At 42.6% G+C, this 17,758-nt stretch overlaps 1 protein-coding gene across 2 annotated transcripts; it reads right to left on the reverse strand.

Annotated features, from left to right (window-relative positions):
• Positions 1–1,693: 1,693 nt before the first annotated feature.
• tmem150a.L (transmembrane protein 150A L homeolog) lies at positions 1,694–14,396 on the reverse strand. Of its 2 annotated transcripts, none has more exon segments than NM_001092187.1 (8): positions 1,694–2,462; positions 4,403–4,580; positions 6,053–6,180; positions 6,462–6,529; positions 7,463–7,549; positions 8,191–8,238; positions 9,631–9,808; positions 14,203–14,396. In NM_001092187.1, coding segments are annotated over 7 exon segments (816 nt in total). In that variant the 5' UTR covers positions 9,696–9,808; positions 14,203–14,396; the 3' UTR covers positions 1,694–2,220.
• Positions 14,397–17,758: the final 3,362 nt, after the last annotated feature.

Below are 17,758 nucleotides of genomic sequence, written 5' to 3' on the forward strand. Positions count from 1 at the left end.
AGGCCCTTAGCAGGACCCATACAATCTATATAAAGCATGGTGGGTTCCATTGCAAAATAAACAGTGTCTTTTGGACTTTATAATTCACAATTTATCAACTGAGTCGATAACTGGGATTGACAGGCCAAAGCTTGAAGGGGGTGTTCACTTTTGAGTTAACTTTTAGTATGATGCAGAGAGTGATATTCTGAGATCATTTGCAATTGGTTTTCATTTTGTATTAATTTGTGGTTTGAGTTAATTAAGCTTTTTATTCAGCAGCTCTCCAGTTTGCAATTTCAGCCATCTGGTTGCTAGGGTCCAAATTATCCTAGTAACCATGCATTGATTTGAATAAGAGACTGGAATATGAATAGGAGAGGGCCTGAGTAAAAAGAGGAGTAACTATAAATGTGTAGCCGTACAGAGCATTTGTTTTTAGATGGGGTCAGTGACCCCCACTTGAAAGCTGGAGAGAGTCAGAAAAAGAATGCAAATAATTAAAAAAAATTAAAAATGAAGTTGCTTAGCATTTGCCATTCTATAACCTACTAAAAGTTAACTTAAAGGTGAACCACCCCCTAGGTAGGCTAGACATTTTATGTTTTGGGGTTCAGTACTAGCCCAAGCCCACGACAGCCCTTTAGCAGTTACGATTTGTACTGTACCTGTGAAGCTCCCCAGCTTCTTTTCTGCTGATTCACTGCACATGCTCTGTGCTACTCACAATATACAGTACACATTGAATAGAAATGTCACAATTAGTGATGGGTGAATAAATTTGCCTGGCACGAATTTCCACGTATTCGCCGACTAATAAATTTACAAAACTATATCGAAAATTTGCAGGCATCAAAAAATTTTGAAAAGTCGCTCCAGTCACCTGCGGGGTCAAAATTGATGCGAGCGACTTTTCGGAAGCGCGTCCAGAATCATTACTGCTATAGGGCTTGCTGAGGCTCTCTGCAGATACAGTACATATGGGTATATAAAATATAGCACTTCTATTTTTAGACTGTAGACACCGGGCTTATGAATGTAGTAGCATACACATAGGCCAAGGTATATTTAGCCATGAAACCCACTTAATAAATCTAGTTCACACCAGAGTCAAAACAAGTTTTAAAAGAAAAAAAAAAAATAAAGAAGCAGTTCAGCTTTACATTATATGTTGTGGCCCTGCCCCTGTTGTTTGGTTACACTTCTCCATGAATACTATAATATTTATATTATAATAAGAGGTAGCTAGAAACACAGGTACCCGCTGAACTGCTAAGCACTCACACAGCAATGAGTGGGGAAAAAACTGTTTAAAGGGCATGTAAAGTCTAAAATAGAATAAGGCTAGAAATGCTGTATTTTGTATACTAAATATAAACATGAACTTACTGCACCACAAGTCTAATCAAACATATAATTTATGCTTTCAAAGTCGGCTACAGGGGTCACCATCTTGTAACTTTGTTATACATCTTTGCAAGTCTAAGACTGTGCACATGCTCAGTGTGGTCTGGGCTGCTTAGGGATCGTCATAAACAAAGCTGCTTGAGTTCTGCATGGCTGGGAAGTAAGGTGAGGGCTCCCCCTGCTGTTCATAAGTATGATTGTTTCCCTGCTCAGCAGTTAGGGACCATCTGACAATTCCTATCCACAGCAGTAAATGAAGGGAGAATTTCACTGCATACAGTCAGGTTTCTTATAAAAACGGTACACATTTTTTAATTAAAGTATATTGGAGATAGGTTTCTTTTTCATTAAAGAAAGTAAAAATGGGATTTGATTTTTTTTGCCTTTACATGCCCTTTAAACTCCTAGCATCCTCAGCCACAGAGTTTATGAGCACCAGGCTGGGTGGAAGGAATGCCTGAAGGTATTTTGCACTTGTCTGGGATTTTTCAGAAATGCCCTTCTTATTCTCCCCCCTTTCTATCAAATATAATCAGTATTTCATGACCTGAAAAGAGACAGGCAAGTCCTGCCAAACTTTGCTTTAAAATAGCCCACAACAAAATATGAATAAACTGTTGAAGGTATCAAAACCTAATACATGAAAAACCCCAATTATTAAAAAATAAAAGACACCATTAATACTCTTCCATTTGCATACTAAATTACCACATGGCCCATTGCTTAAACCCGTCTGGCTGTGCATTGGCTGAAAATTGGCTTTGTTTCATTTACTTGGTAAAAAAAGTTTCATAAATGTCCTGAGTGTTGAAGGGTGATGAGACGCCCCGCCCTTCATATCATAGCGATCCTCTCGGCGTTACAATGGAGTTGGGTGGAGGTGCTGGAGCTTCCTGGAGACTTGCAGCTGCGGGCAGCAGAGCTCTGGAGAGCAGCCATCATTGTATCCGTGGAGACAGAGCCAAATTCGTAGGCAAAGGTTCCATAGAAGACCAGGATGTCAAGGACAAAGATCCACTCGCAGATGGCCACCAAGTGCTGCATAAGGAAGCTTTCCTGGATGAAGAAAACACCAGCTGGGAGAGAATGGTTAAGGCACATATGGAAAAGGAGGTCTGTACCACATCTAAACAAACCACGCTAACTGTGCCTGGCAATTTGATCCTGTAATAATCATTCCAAAAGAGTGCAAGCTTAAAGTGATACTGACACTTTCCTATAAAAATCATAGGAACGTGTCCGTATGAAGAAAATGCTGCACACAAAATATTTCCCATCAAAGCCCCCCGCAAAGCCGCCCCAGCCCAGCAAACCCGCACTCATCCGACCCTCCGACCCACCTAAAAGATCTCTTCAACTGAATTGAAATGCTGACTAAATCTCTTCAACTGTTTCCTACATCTTCCGGTTTGCTTCACTGACGCAGGGCTGGGGGTGGCGCGATCCTTCCATTGGACGATTACATATCACAACTGGACTTCAGCCTATGGAAGGATCGCTCCGCCCCCAGCCCTGCATCAGTGAAGCAACCCGGAAGATCAGTCAGTGCAGGAACCGATTCGGCTGAGAAAGGTGCGCAGGGCTGGGGGCGGATTTGCGGGGGGGGCCTTTGCAGGAAATATTTTATGTGCAGCATTTTCTTCACACTGACACGTTCCTATGATTTGTTCTATTGGGACTTCTGGGTACCGCTTGCCTCGTGGTGCGCTTTTAAGCATCCCCCCACGTGTGCTATAATCATTTATACATTGATCAGCGTTTGGTCTGGGTTCAGCATGGGCGAATTAGATTTTTGAGATTTACCAAACTCTGGCCCTTTAAGAATTCAAATTGGACTATTCGCCATCGAAAACCTGCCGAATTGCTGTTGGGAGAGGTCCAGGGATCAATCTGGATAGGTTTGCAGACATTCAAGTTTTATTCCCCGAGAAAAAACTCAAATCGAGTTTGATCAAATGAGATTCTAATACAATTTGAGTTTTCGGGTCGTTAAAAACATTCGTTCTTATTGCATAAATATAATAATATATGCAAATTAGGATTCGGATTTGGTTCGGTCGGGCAGAAGGATTCGGCCGAATCCGAATCCTGCTGAAAAAAGCTGAATCCTGACCGAATCCTGGATTTGGAGCATCCCTAATAAATTTCCCCAAGCCGATTTTATTCGAATTTAAGGGAGGTTTAAAAAACTCGCATGAATTCAAAATTCGACCCTTGATGCCTCTTCGTGCCAATGATACGAATATTCCAAGCCAATTTTCTATATTAGTGCGTTCTTTGTTATTTGCCTCTATTCTACCACTTTATCTGGGTGCTGTGGGTCAGCAATGCCCAGAACGCAGACCTATTTGAAGGGTGAATTTTTATTGCTTATTTATTTTTGTCCTTTTCAGGAAAAAAAATCCAGTCTGTCATTGAAATCAATATTTTTGTTGGTAGTAGGGATGCACAAATCCAGGATTCGGTTTGTGATTCGGCCTTTTTAAGCAGGATTCGGCTGAAAAAATGTTTTCTCTTTCCCACCCCTAATTTGCATATGCAAATTAGAATTAGGTTCGGTACTCGGACAAATCTTTATCAAAAGATTTGGGGGTTTGACCAAATCCAAAATAGTGGATTTTGTGCATCCCTAGTTGGTAGGGTGAGTGTCACCCTAGCAATCAGTTACTAGCTTAAATTACAACTTGGAGAAATACATCAGAAAAAGGTAAAACAAAGAACAAAAGGCCTGACTATATATAGTATGAAGATATCCCTATAGAGAAGGCTCAGTGGTTAGTCATGTTGCCTTGCAGCACTGGGACTATGGATTCTAACCCCAGAACTAGTGAACTAGTGTTTGTGTGTGAATGTGATAGTGAACTTGTACGCTCCAGTAGAGCAAGGAACTGATGAACAATCCCTGTAAAGTGCTACATAAATGTGTTGGTTGTATATAAAGGATAATAAATACTAATAACTACAAATTAACTAGTCTGCACAAAGGCAGACCTGCTATGGTCAATGCAAAGGATACTTAGGACGAGAGATATTAAGGCCACAATGGTGAGGCTGACACGTAGATGTCCCAGCCAATAATCAAGCGCGCTGGCCGCTAACTGGTAGCTAAGAATGCTGCTGAGGCACACAAAGAGCAATCCAGCTGGAAACGCCACTCCTGCACCAATATAATGCAGAGACTTGGCATAATCCACCTGTAAAACAAAACAAAAATTCTGTTTTAACTGTCAGTATCACTTTAATACTCCCAGATATTCATCGTTCCCCTCAAAGTCATGTTCCTTCTGCTAATGAACTGCCCTCCTCCCTGCATTACTTGGTAAGGATATTACTTTGCAGTTATAGTTATATGGGTGCTTTAGTTACTGGTGAAGCAGTTGCGCCATCTATTGGCCAGAAGGAAAACACCGGCAGCTCTGTCTGTTTCATGGCACAAGCAGCTTGTGTGTAGCAAGATCAATAATGCAGTGATGCAGCCATAAGGCTATAGCTCTGGCAGGTGCCTTAATTGATAGGGTTAATTATTAACTGGTAACAAAAATGAAAGTCTAGTCTGTGTGACATTTCGACAGATCTGAGTGTCCTGCTTAACATTCTGCATACCTCCCAACATTTTGGAAGTAAAAAGAGGGACAAAATTTTTTTTTCTGCACGTAGCGCAGCAATTTTTTTGACCACACCCTTCCTGTGGCCACACCCCCTAATTACCATGTTTGTTTTACAAAATTTGGCAGGTTATGAAAGTTTGAAAATATTTCTCCTTATCTAAACTGTGTTTTTGTGTCTCAAAATTGTTACAAAGTATCTTATTTGCACCTGTTAGCTGTTCTGGGCTCTCTGCTAAAAGCCAATTAAGTGAGAAACTTAGTTTCTTTTTCTGGCTGTTCAGTGCAGAGAAAAGAGGGACTTTCCAGTACAAATGAGGGACTGTGGGTTGAGCTGTCAAAAGAGGGACTGTCCCTCCGAAAAAGAGACAGTTGGGAGGTATGATTCTGTAGATCTCCTTTTTGTTCCTAAATGTTAGTTTTGTCACACACACACATACCTTCTACAATAGGCCAATATTTGCTGAACTGCACTATTCCCTTTAAAGTGAATGTAAAATTGACGAGGGTGCAATTCTTTGCAATATACATTCATTATTTATAAAAAATTTTTAGATTCCAAGATATTAAGGGATACATGTACTGTTGATATAAATGAATTTTGCTACAACAGCGCCACCTGCTGGTCATTTCTAACCAGTCTGACCAGCAAGTAGCCCGGGAAGTGTCAGGAGAAAGAAAGAGGCTGCTCTGATGTCCTTCTGCTTAGGAAAAAAATAGAAACCTTTCACGGAAGAACATCAGAGCAGCCTCTTTCTTTCTCCTGACAACTTCCTTGGCTACTTGGTGGCCAGACTGGTTAGAAAATGACCAGCAGGTGGCCCTGTTATAACAAAATTCATTTATATTAACAGCACATGTATCCCATAATATCTTGGAATCTAAAAAAATTAAATAACAAATGTAAATGACAAAAGTTAGAACAGCACCCTCATCAATTTTACATTCACTTATATTTTTGTACAAGAGATCAAACAAAAATTGGTTTGTACACAGTCTGAACATAGGAAAACATAAGGAGAATAGCATAGAGGAAGTGTTGACTAAGCACATGCTCTCACCTGAAAGTTTCCCACCATGACCAGTCCTGCAGCATTAGTGCAGCCGGCTATCAAAGCCGTAGTGTTCAACCAGGATCTCTGACTGATCTCTATGACCTGACTGTATCTCAGCAGACAGATGATCACCACTAAGAGGATAAGCAAAAGTGTTACAAAAAAGGAAGGGCAGAATATGCTAGAGAGAGAGAGGGAAAGAGAGGGAGAGAGAGAGGGAAAGAGAGCGAGAGAGAGAGATATGCAATGGCAGCTACTGTTAAGAAAAATGTTGAGCAATAAAAATAAGAGGTACAGGATTATCAGATGGGTGCAGGTGAGCAGGAGTTTGAACATACAAGAACAGTCTGCATAGAGGGACCAAAAAAAGAGCAGATGAAAGGGGTGGATGAGAAGGTTAGCAAATGACACTCACCCATGAATGCTCCCACGTTTCCAATCAGACTGAAAAGGCAGCTCTCGGGAGGGTATGTACCACACTTACTAAGAAAACGGAACAGCAGGAGACATAACTAATGTGCATCCAAACATAAATGATACAAATAGGGAACCAGTGGATGGAGTACATTAAGTACATTGTAAGAAGCTTACCACTGTGTATGATGGGCCCGGGCTGCACACGCCCCAGACCTTCAGCAAAGGGAGCAAACACCAGGAAAATAGAATCAAAAAAGAGGCTGGCACAAGCCTGGACCACACCAAGTAGAAAAGCCAAAGTCAGATGGTAAAGATTAAAAGTTTACATTTTATTTTCCATAATTAAGAACCAAGGCCTGCCGCGTTTCGTGTCTACCAAGGACACTTAGTCATAGGCTGTGAATATGTCCTTGGTAGACACGAAACGCGGCAGGCCTTGGTTCTTAATTATGGAAAATAAAATGTAAACTTTTAATCTTTACCATCTGACTTTGGCTTTTCTACTTGGTGTGGTCCAGGCCAGGTCTGGACTGAGAATTAAAATAGGCCCTGGCATTTCAGGTACACAGAGGCCCAATCAGCCCACTAAATACTGACTTTCTATGGCACCTTATAGCAGCCCCTCTGGCATTTGCCAGAACCCACAGATTGCCGGTCAGGGCCTGGTCCAGGCTTGTGCCAGCCTCTTTTGATGTTTCCTGGTGCATCCAAACATAGCAGGGGCTGTTACAATGTTCCTTATCTTACAAGAAAAAAAACAAAAAACTATATAATGGTTTAACACTAACGTTTTCGGGGGGACAAGATATACAGTTTGGGAAGAGGCAACAGTGTTAAAATCAAAAGCTCCCTGCCTGATGAACAGTCCGTACGGAACCAGGAAGGGGTGTGTTGTGAGACTGATGTGGAACACGGTAGAAGTAGCCGCAGATGAGCCAGTTGCTAGTCGAGGTGTAGCCGTCCATGTGCTCAGTCCGTACAACTGTCTATGTGACTCACCTAATAAGTGGGACATCCTCTAGGGTGCAGCAAGATTTTGGGGTCCCAGCTTTGGTGTTGTCATCGGTACACGTTAGATTGTAGGTCCTATAAAAGAACAAAAGCTCACATCAACTGTAGCTCAACACTCCATTTACTGGACCCAAATCTGAACTGAGCAATAACCATTATTTCTGTTAAAGGGGTGGTTCACCATTAAGTTAACTTTTAGTATATTATAGAACGGCCAATTCTAAGCAACTTTTCAATTGGCCTTTATTTTTATCGTTTTTGAATGATTTGCAGTCTTCGTCTAACCTTTTCCAGCTTTCAAATGGGGGTCGCTGACCCCATCTAAAAAACAAATGCTCTGTAAGGCTACATATGTATTGTTATTGCTACTTTTTATTACTCATCTTTCTATTCAGGCCTCTCCAATTCCTATTCCAGTCTCTTATTCAAATCAGTGAATGACTGCTAGGATAATGTTGACCCTAGTTAACAGACTGCTGAAATAAAAGCTGCTGAATAAAAGCTAAATAACTTAAAAATGAATTTTCTCATAATATCACTCTCTACATCATACTAAAAGTTCATTTAAAGATGAAAAACCCCTTTAATTACCATCAGTCCCTCAGTATTCGCATTCGCCAATAACAAACGTAAAAATAACAATTTTCTGTCTCTCTTACAAAAATGCAGCTATGGACTACGTTTTGGAAGAGCTTGCCGCAGGCAGAAAGACTTACCAGTTTTCCACGGGACACACGTGATGGTTCATTACAGCCATGGCGTAACTAAGGGAAACAAGAACAGAGGTCAGCGCACATCATGAACTTTTAATGCGCACAGACTTATAAGGCCACTCCACCCAAACACTATTTTTTGCATAGCGAAGGAAAATACTGAGAAACTTTCCATTGTACATTCATTACACATTTTAAAGGTTTTATTAACATTAATTTGTCTGGGTGTTTATATACTTTGCACTGCTGGCTTGGACTCCTGAAACAATGCAGCAGAAGCCAGCGGATTAATAGACGTAGAAAATAACCGATTTCTGCTACACGGTTTCAAGAGTCAGACCCAGAGAACAGAAAGGGACAGAGAGATGCTGAATAGCATTTACATTTACAAAATACAAGTAAAACTATTGAAGAAAAATATAATAAAATCAATTTGTATTGCAAAGCTTTCAGTCACCACATGAATGATCAAGCAGGGAGGTATACCATTGTATGTGCATAGGATCTGATCAGCAGCTGAAGGAATTATTAGAACCAATCGGAAAGCTGGCTTTGTTAGATCTAACGCATCGGCAAATGTCAGGTGACACTGTGGGGTTATTTATTAAACTCTGAATGTCAAAAACCCGAACAATTCGTGTTTTTTTTACTTTAAAATTTTAGTGGACAACAAACCCCACATTTTTCAGGATTTATTCTCCCCCGAGGATGGAAAAAGCCTGGATCTGAAAATCCGGCATCTCAGAACTGCCGAGGTTGTATATAAGTCAATGGGAGAAGCCCCGAAAATATCTTGATCTGCACTGGGGTTTGTGCAATAATCCAAAGATGTTTTCGGGCAAAAATCAGAAAGAAAAGAAATCAAGAGTTTTCGGGTGGAACATCGGAAAAATGTGTACGATTCGTATTTTTTCACTGCACAGAATTGATAAATAAGGGGAAAAAAAGTGAAGAGTCGTTTTGAGAATAAATTCAGACTTTGATAAATGGGCCTCTCCGTGTGTGGGAAGTTAGGGTAAGGCCACACGAGGAGATTCGGGGAGATTTTGTCGCCTGGCGACTAATCGTCTCACCTTTTGAGCGAATATCTCCCCGAACTGCCTCTGCGTTTTTCCCCATAGGCTACAATGCAAAGTCACCTGCGCTAATGCAGGCGACTGAGGCAACTTCGGGCGACTATAGAAAACGCATCGCCGTGTGTGCATTAGCGCAGGCGACTTTGCATTGTAACCTATGGGGAAAAACGCTGAGGCAGTTCGGGGAGATAGTCGCTCAAAAGGTGAGACGATTAGTCGCCAGGCGACAAAATCTCCCTGAATCTCCTTGTGTGGACAAGCCCTTAATGTCTATAAAGCGCCGACACTCTCAAATGTACATCTTCCCAGTGTATTTTCCCACTGCACTTACCCTCATTCCCATAGGAAAGTTAAAATGAATTCTTACACAATCCATATTCCTGGGATAGAAAACGCAGTCAAGCTGATGGGAAGAACAATCCAGCCAGTCATTAGTGAGGAGGGTCCTGGGGATGAGGGGAGGGGATGAGCAGTTAGTGCAAGGGGCTCCACGGCAAACCATCAGCAGGCACTGAGCATCTGGACAAGGATAAGTGGCCGGACATCTAAGAGAGAGAAGCAATATCTTACACATATACCATCATAGAACATAGTGGGACTCATTTATGAACACTGTGCAAATTTGCACTTGGGCAGTAACCCATGGCAACCAATCAGATGAGTGATTTCACTGTTCAACCTGCAGATGGCTGAAAAAAAGCTAATCACTGATTGGTTGCTATGGGTTACTGCCCAGGTGCAAATTTGCCCAGTGTTCATAAATGAGTCTCAATTTTACTCTTAGGGATGCACCAAATCCTCGATTCAGTTTGGGATTTGGCCTTGTTCAGCAGGATTGGGCATATGCAAATTAGGGGCTGGGAGGGAAATCACGTCACTTGTTGTCACAAAACAAGGAAGTAAAAAAGGTTTCCCCCTTCCCACCCCTAATTTGCATATGCAAATTAGGATTTGGTTGGATATTCGGCCGAATCTTTCGCGAAGGATTCAGGGGTTCGGCAGAATCCAAAATAGTGGATTTGGTGCATCCCTAGTTACCGTCATAAAATGAATGGAGGCGAGATTGACACAGGGCCTGAGTTAGAGAATAGGGGGCCCCCATATCGGAACATTGTATAAATGACGCATATCCAACGACCCTCCAGCTACAGGGCAGCATGCTGAACATTCCTGATGTATATGTTAAATTGTACATTCCCCTTGCAACCAAAGTCCCTTCCGATGCTGGACACCCAGGACGAACGCATTCTATGGCACACACGCATTCTATGGCACACACGCATTCTATGGCACACACGCATTCTATGGCACACACGCATTCTATGGCACACACGCATTCTATGGCACACACGCATTCTATGGCGCACACGCATTCTATGGCACACACGCATTCTATGGCACACACGCATTCTATGGCACACACTAACCCAAAACCACTATGTACAAAGCGCACTTGGCTTTAGAATTGAGTCTATTTGCATTCTTTATTAAAGGAACAGCAATTTAAAAAATAAAAATGTAAGTGTTTTAAAGGAAAGACAATATAATGTACAGTTACCCTGCACTGGTAAAACTGATGTGTTTACTTCACAAATAACTAGATTTTATATAAACATGCAGCTGTGTAGTAGTCATGTGCGGGCTGACCCGATACCTGCGGGTTGGGCTGGGTTCAGGTCGACATTGCACTGCTCCTCGCGGCTGGTGGGTGCGGGTTGAGCTCTTCTTCTGCTCTCCCCTCCAGCCACCTTCAAATGCCGACTTCCGACTTCTGATTTTGAAGTCTCGCGTCTGCTCGTCCGCCCCTTTTGTGACGTCATCTGGGGGTCGGCATGGGTCTATAAAAGGATCCCGGAAGCGCGGGTGCGGGCTGGAGCAGGGAAGATTAGGGTAGGGTGCGGTTCAGAAAAACCCTGACCTGCATATCACTACTGTGTAGCCATGGGGGTAGCCATTCAAGCACAGGATACACAGTAGATTGTTTATATAAACCATAATAATATTTCTGAAGCAAACACACCAGCTGTACCAGTGCAGCGCAACAGTAAATTACATGTTCAACACTTTAATTTTTTGGGGTCACTGTTCCTTTAATTATGTATAAAGCACCTACATATTCTGCCAGGATGTACAATATTCTTCTGTTAGCTGCAATATATATATAGGGCTGACCAATTATTGCCCATGGGCTGCTCTCCATGGGATACTAATGAATAAATTACCATAATATCACCCAAGACGCTGCCAAATTTCTTATTCACTCTCTCATCATATCGCGTCTAGACTACTGTAACTCTCTTTTAATTGGCCTCCCCCTCCAGAGACTGTCACCTCTCCAGTCCATAATGAACACTGCTGCGAGGCTCATACACCTCAGCAACTGCTCCTCCTCTGCCTCGCCATTCTGTCAATCCCTACACTGGCTTCCGTTACCTTTCAGAATTCAATTCAAATTAATGACACTGACTTTCAAAGCACTTCATAACTCTGCCCCCCCCTACATCTCTGAACTCATCTCTATATACTCACCCACTCGCTTACTACGCTCCTCTACTGACCTGCTACTCAACTCTTCTCTCATTATCTCCTCACATGCTCGCATTCAAGACTTTGCAAGGGCTGCACCCCTCCTCTGGAACTCTCTCCCAGGGTCTGTCCGACTTTCTACCAACCTTTCTGCTTTCAAGAAATCTCTGAAAACACACTTCTTTCGAGAAGCCTACCCTCACTCTGCTTAACTACCAAACACAACACCACATACAGTACCACATTTCTCACCCACTTAATTCGATCTTGCCCACTCCCACACCTTGTGTATTACTCCCTTCCCTTTAGACTGTATGCCTATGCATAGGGCCTTCCTCACCTTTTTGTACCTGTATTGATTGTGAGGTTTGTTACTCCATATGTTCTATGTATGTAATTCATGTGATGTAGTTGTATAATCACATTTACTTTACAGTGCTGCGCAATATGTTGGCGCTATATAAATACATGTTAATAATAATAATAATAATAATAATAATAATAATAATAATAATAATATGTAGCTATGGTGGAAAGACATTTTATCTATTCCGTTTTTGCAATACAAAGTTACAACTGACAATGAGAAGAAGTTTTACCAAACTAAACATTTAACTTTAGGGTACAGTTACATACTGCATAGGGTCCCACTTGTTTTGCCTGAGTTTTGTAGACAGGTGGAGAGAAGCGGATGAAAATACCTGCTTGTATGGCTGGGAAATAAATAAACAGCCAACCCCTTTGTCCTGGGTAATTTACAACCCCCTGAATAACCAATGGCAGATTTACATAACAATGACAGCAAGATAATAATGAGAAGGAATACAATGATACTTTTGGCGGAAGGTGGGGTTGTCAGGCCGGTGATTGTCCAAATGGTAATGGCGAGCACCAACACACAGATTATCCCCCCCAGACTGAATGGCATGAGCTCTCCCCCTTCACTCGGCCTACAAAATCCATATGGGCTTAACTGGGCTAAAGAACATGAAGCAAACAACAGTTCCCTGAAAAAGCTGCCAATGCTGACGATAGCTGAGCCAACATATCTTGAGAGACTGGTTACCTGCCACCCCCTACAGAGAACTTACACCAATAAATAAACCTGTTTAACTGAAAACTAGTGACTGGTACCTCCTCGTTTAGCTTCAGGCTAATAACACACAGGGCTGGGAATCAGCTTTTCTGCACCTGCAAATACACAAAACTGTCCGACTTTTCTCCACCTCAGAACAAAACACTGTCGGAGAAAACCAGATCTGTTCTGCCATGTGTCATTAGTCTTAGGAAAAGATTAAAGCGTTATTTACACTATCCCAGGATCTTGTCTCTCACCTCATTGGATAAACTAATGTCAACATCAAATATTCAGCAGGGAGGAATTCCTTACTTCAGGGCTGTGTCCCTCTGTAACTACACGGAGCTCTGTATTTGCACAAATTCACTTTTGTCTTGTTATGGCAGGTAAGGCTGGGACAGGCTTGGAGGACATTGAGCATTATTTATATGAGCATTATTTATTGCCAACCCCCAGTTGCTTTGTCAGGCAAAGGGTCAACCAATGGGGAAGTATTAGCCACTATTGGGGGGTTGGGGGGGGGGGTAATAGATGCTATGGAGAGAGCATCAGACGCTATCGGGGGAGCATCAGACGCTATCGGGGGAGCATCAGACGCTATCGGGGGAGCATCAGACGCTATCGGGGGAGCATCAGACGCTATCGGGGGAGCATTAGACTCTATCCGGAGAGCATTACACGCTATGTGGGGGGGGAGAGCATTAGACGCTACTGGGGGAAGGAGTATTAGATGCTATTGGGAGAAAGAGTTTTAGATGCTATTGGGGGAAGGAGTTTTAGATGCTATTGGGGGAAGGAGTTTTAGATGCTATTGGGGGAAGGAGTTTTAGATGCTATTGGGGGAAGGAGTTTTAGATGCTATTGGGGGAAGGAGTATTAGATGCTATGGGGGGGAAGGAGTATTAGATGCTATTGGGGGGGAAGGAGTATTAGATGCTATTGGGGGGAAGGAGTATTAGATGCTATTGGGGGGAAGGAGTATTAGATGCTATTGGGGGGGAAGGAGTATTAGATGCTATTGGGGGGATGGAGTATTAGATGCTATTGGGGGGATGGAGTATTAGATGCTATTGGGGGGGAAGGAGTATTAGATGCTATTGGGGGGATGGAGTATTAGATGCTATTGGGGGAAAGCTCAGACTCACAGTGTATTATAGGGTTAAATACATATGGGATATATTGAAAGACAAAGACAGTGCCAGTAACCTGGGGAGGAGGGGATGAATGAAACGAATGACACAATGTCACACATCAGCTACTCCCCAGCACTGGAATGTTTTATTAGAGAATTACATCAGAGCCATTGCCTCAGAGCTTCCAGAGGCCAAAACTCACCAGCTGTAGATCATAGTCTGCCTTCTGCTGTGCTGCCCTGTAGGAATGGCTGATTCGGCTCCATCCTGAGCAACCCAGCACTTCCCTGTCGTGCCCCTGTCACTGCGCCTCCCTCCAGCACTTCTTTCTGTAAAGCTGGAGGCACAGGAACCTGCTGTAGTGGTGGATCAGCTCCTACACGGATTCCTGACGGCTGCCCTTGATGATGTCATCAGGACTGCCCTCTGATTGGACACGTTCTTCCTGGCACTGAACCGGAAGTGCTGAAGATCCCGCCTCTTCTAGCTGATTGGAGGAGACCTGCGCTTTCATTTGTCACTGCTGCTGGGGCATTCACTAGGGTATGATGGAGGCAGGAGGCTTCGACACGTTTATTAGCTGCTCTCAGCCTGTTCCCTTCCACTAGATAACTCTTCTTTAGCTTGTACCTCTCACTACCTTTCCATATTAATATGATATGTGTATTATTCCTCTCCCACACATCAGTGATTGCCAGTGGAGCTAGTGTGTGTGTGTGTTGTGCATGTAACTGTTACTGGATACGTTACATTTTATTCTATGCACTGCTGGTTCTGACTATTGCAATAATGTAGCTAGGGTTGTTTGGAAAAACATACCAGCTTTCCTGTATATTTAAATTTTATCCCTATTAATAACATTGTGGTCAAGCATCATTTGTATCGGTCAAGCTGGTAAAATACTGGCCAAGTGGCAAACCTAAATGTAGCAGAAGAGAAGAGGAGTCTTAGCTGCAGGAAAACTGGTGCCTGCTACATTGTTTCAAGAGCCAGAACCAGCCAAGCAGAAGAGGCCAAACACTTTTTTCGATTGGTTGTTTAACAGATTTAGTCAGGGGCGCTCGCCTCAGGCGGCATCGCCAGCAGTGGCGTAACTAGATATTACTGGGCCCCACAGCAAATTATTTTTCAGGCCCCCAAAATGTTTAGAGGTTGACTTGTTTCACCAATATTTATTGAAATTGTATATGAATTAGGGCCTCGTGGGGCCCCTATACCTCCTGGGCTCCCCTGCAGCCGCAGGGTCTGCTTCCTCTATAGTTACGCCCCTGGTCGCCAGCTAGGTTTCCAGGGGTGGCAAAAAGCCGCTCCTGGTGCCTTTAAGAGCCGAATTTCCGTTTTTTAAACCGGAAATTCGGCTTTACTAGGGCGAGAGAGCGCAATTGCGCTCTCCGCACTAGCGTTGCTGCCTCCCCCCGGAAATGGAACCTGGCTGGGGGGGGGGCGGCATTACTGGAGCTGTCTCAGGTGCCCAGAAACAGCACTGGATTTAGTCAAGCTGTTTTGCCAGCAGGCCCAGACTGAAATATGCGAATTGTGGCAAATGCTACAGGGGCTAGTGTAAGATGCCATAGACACTTGCTATTTATTGGGGCTGTTTGGAACTCTGTGTACTTGAAATGCCAGAGTCTATTTTGAGTCCCAGTTCAGACCTGTTTGTTAGTTTCAGTGTTCCTGCCCAAGTACCTGGGTGTAAATATGAAGGGCAGTTTAAACATAACGTGATAGTGAATGCTGCAATGATCTCCAACCAGTGACTTGCAAGCAACATGTTGCTCACCAATCCCTCGGATGATGTTCTCAGTGGCATCAAAATATGTTTAATTTTGAATTCCAGGCTAGTTTTGGTACTGCCAAATACAATATATTTAAGACAGAGACATTTTGTGCATACTGAAAAATGCCTTACCCTTTAAACAAAACAGGGATTGTTTATCCATATATTACAATATAATCAAGATGGCCAACTACGTCAAAGTCATCCCATATCTGTCCTGTCCTACTCTCAATTTTCATCTGATTCAAAAATGTCTCTTTCTTAAATATATTGATAATGGGTTGAGTGCAGAGGACTCTTGTATTTGTCCATAGGGAAGTGACCCACAGAGAGCAGAGAGTGTTCTGACCACCCCATGTGAGTTGCACGGAGAATTTACAGAGAAGTCATGTAAACTCTGAAAATAACGTAATAAAACAGGCGCAAGTATAGTAAAAAAGCAAGCGTATCTTTCTGTACAATAAATGCTTTATAAATACAGACCTCAGTCAGACAGACCCAGAACGCTGCTAAGAAATGTGTGTGCACTGCTCCTTCACTCACTCATACACTGCTAATAAAGCGAGCGAGTACGGGAGATTCAAAGCTTGCCTCTCCTGAGGCATCTCCATAGCAACGGAACAGCATGAGCTACAGCAGGCAGGGGCAGAGAGGTCAGCGACTACGTTTGTCTGTCATGTGACCCGAACATCCTCACGACACTGGGAAAAGCTTAAGCAGTAGTGCGCATGCACAGGGCTCAACCTGAAAGAAGTGCGCATGCGTGTGCCCTAAATAGAAGATTTTATGGCCTGCAGCAGAGGTACACTTGGTAGAACAGGTTTACACTTATTTTAAAATCAACTGCACAGAAATAATAACTCACAAATTGCAGGAAGAAATGACTAATGCTAAATATATGTACATTTTATGGGCAATCATTTTAAGGTATGAAGATCCAAATTACAGAAAGATCAGATTTGGAAAACGCATTCTGGATAACAGGTCCCGTACCTGTATAAATAGACAAACTGCAGCCTCAGAGAAGCAACCAGCACAGTGAGAGTTGTGAGATAGTGTGTGCCTGTTGTAATGGCAGCCTGTGTATGTAGTTCCCTGATGCATCAAGGACTTCCTATATACTTACTCATAGTTAAGGTAAAACAACATTTCTATAACTAATATCAAGTTAAAAGCACTATACTACTCTACATTTTGACATACGGGTGATTAATAGTTGTGAATCGCTCTCCGTTAATCTGGAGCAACTGCCAACAATCATGGGTGCATTCACACGTCTACTTGAAATCAGCCATATCTCTTTTCAGACATTACTTTAATAAATCCCATTGTAAAAGCCAATTAATTATGTAAAAAGTTGTTTTTTGACCTTACGGATCCCCAGCTCTCGTCTGTGCAGTGTCAGACTGGCATACTGAGGGCCCACCTGATACCCCTATACTACTCCCACACCCTGGCCCACTGGCCAACCGCAATCCGGGACTGGGTTTTTTCCTAGTGTGCTAGTCTGAACCCTGTATCTGTGCGGTCTACTTCTTGTAGGTTAAATCTTGCTAACACCTTAAAGGGGTGGTTCACCTTTAAGTTAAATTTTAGTATGTCATAGAATAGAAAATTCTAAGCAAATCTACAATTGGACTTCATTTTTTATCGTTTTTGAATTATTTGCCTTCTTCTGACACTTTCCAGCTTTCAAACCGGGATCACTGACCCCATCTAAAGAACAAATGCTCTGTAAGGCTACACATTTATTGTTACTTTTTATTACTCCTCTTTCTATTCAGTCTCTCTCTTATTCATATTACAGTCTCTTATTCAAATCAACACATGGTTGCTAGGGTACTTTGAACCTTAGCAACCAGATTGCTGAAATTGCAAACTGGAGAGCTGCTGGATAAAAGGCCAAATAACTCAAAATTCGTAGAAACAGTGTGAGCGCACACACTAGCCTTCCTTTATTTGATAGCTTGGTGCACTGTCC

The sequence above is a fragment of the Xenopus laevis genome, chromosome 3L (assembly GCF_017654675.1).
Source record: "Xenopus laevis strain J_2021 chromosome 3L, Xenopus_laevis_v10.1, whole genome shotgun sequence".
Lineage (NCBI taxonomy): Eukaryota > Metazoa > Chordata > Amphibia > Anura > Pipidae > Xenopus > Xenopus laevis.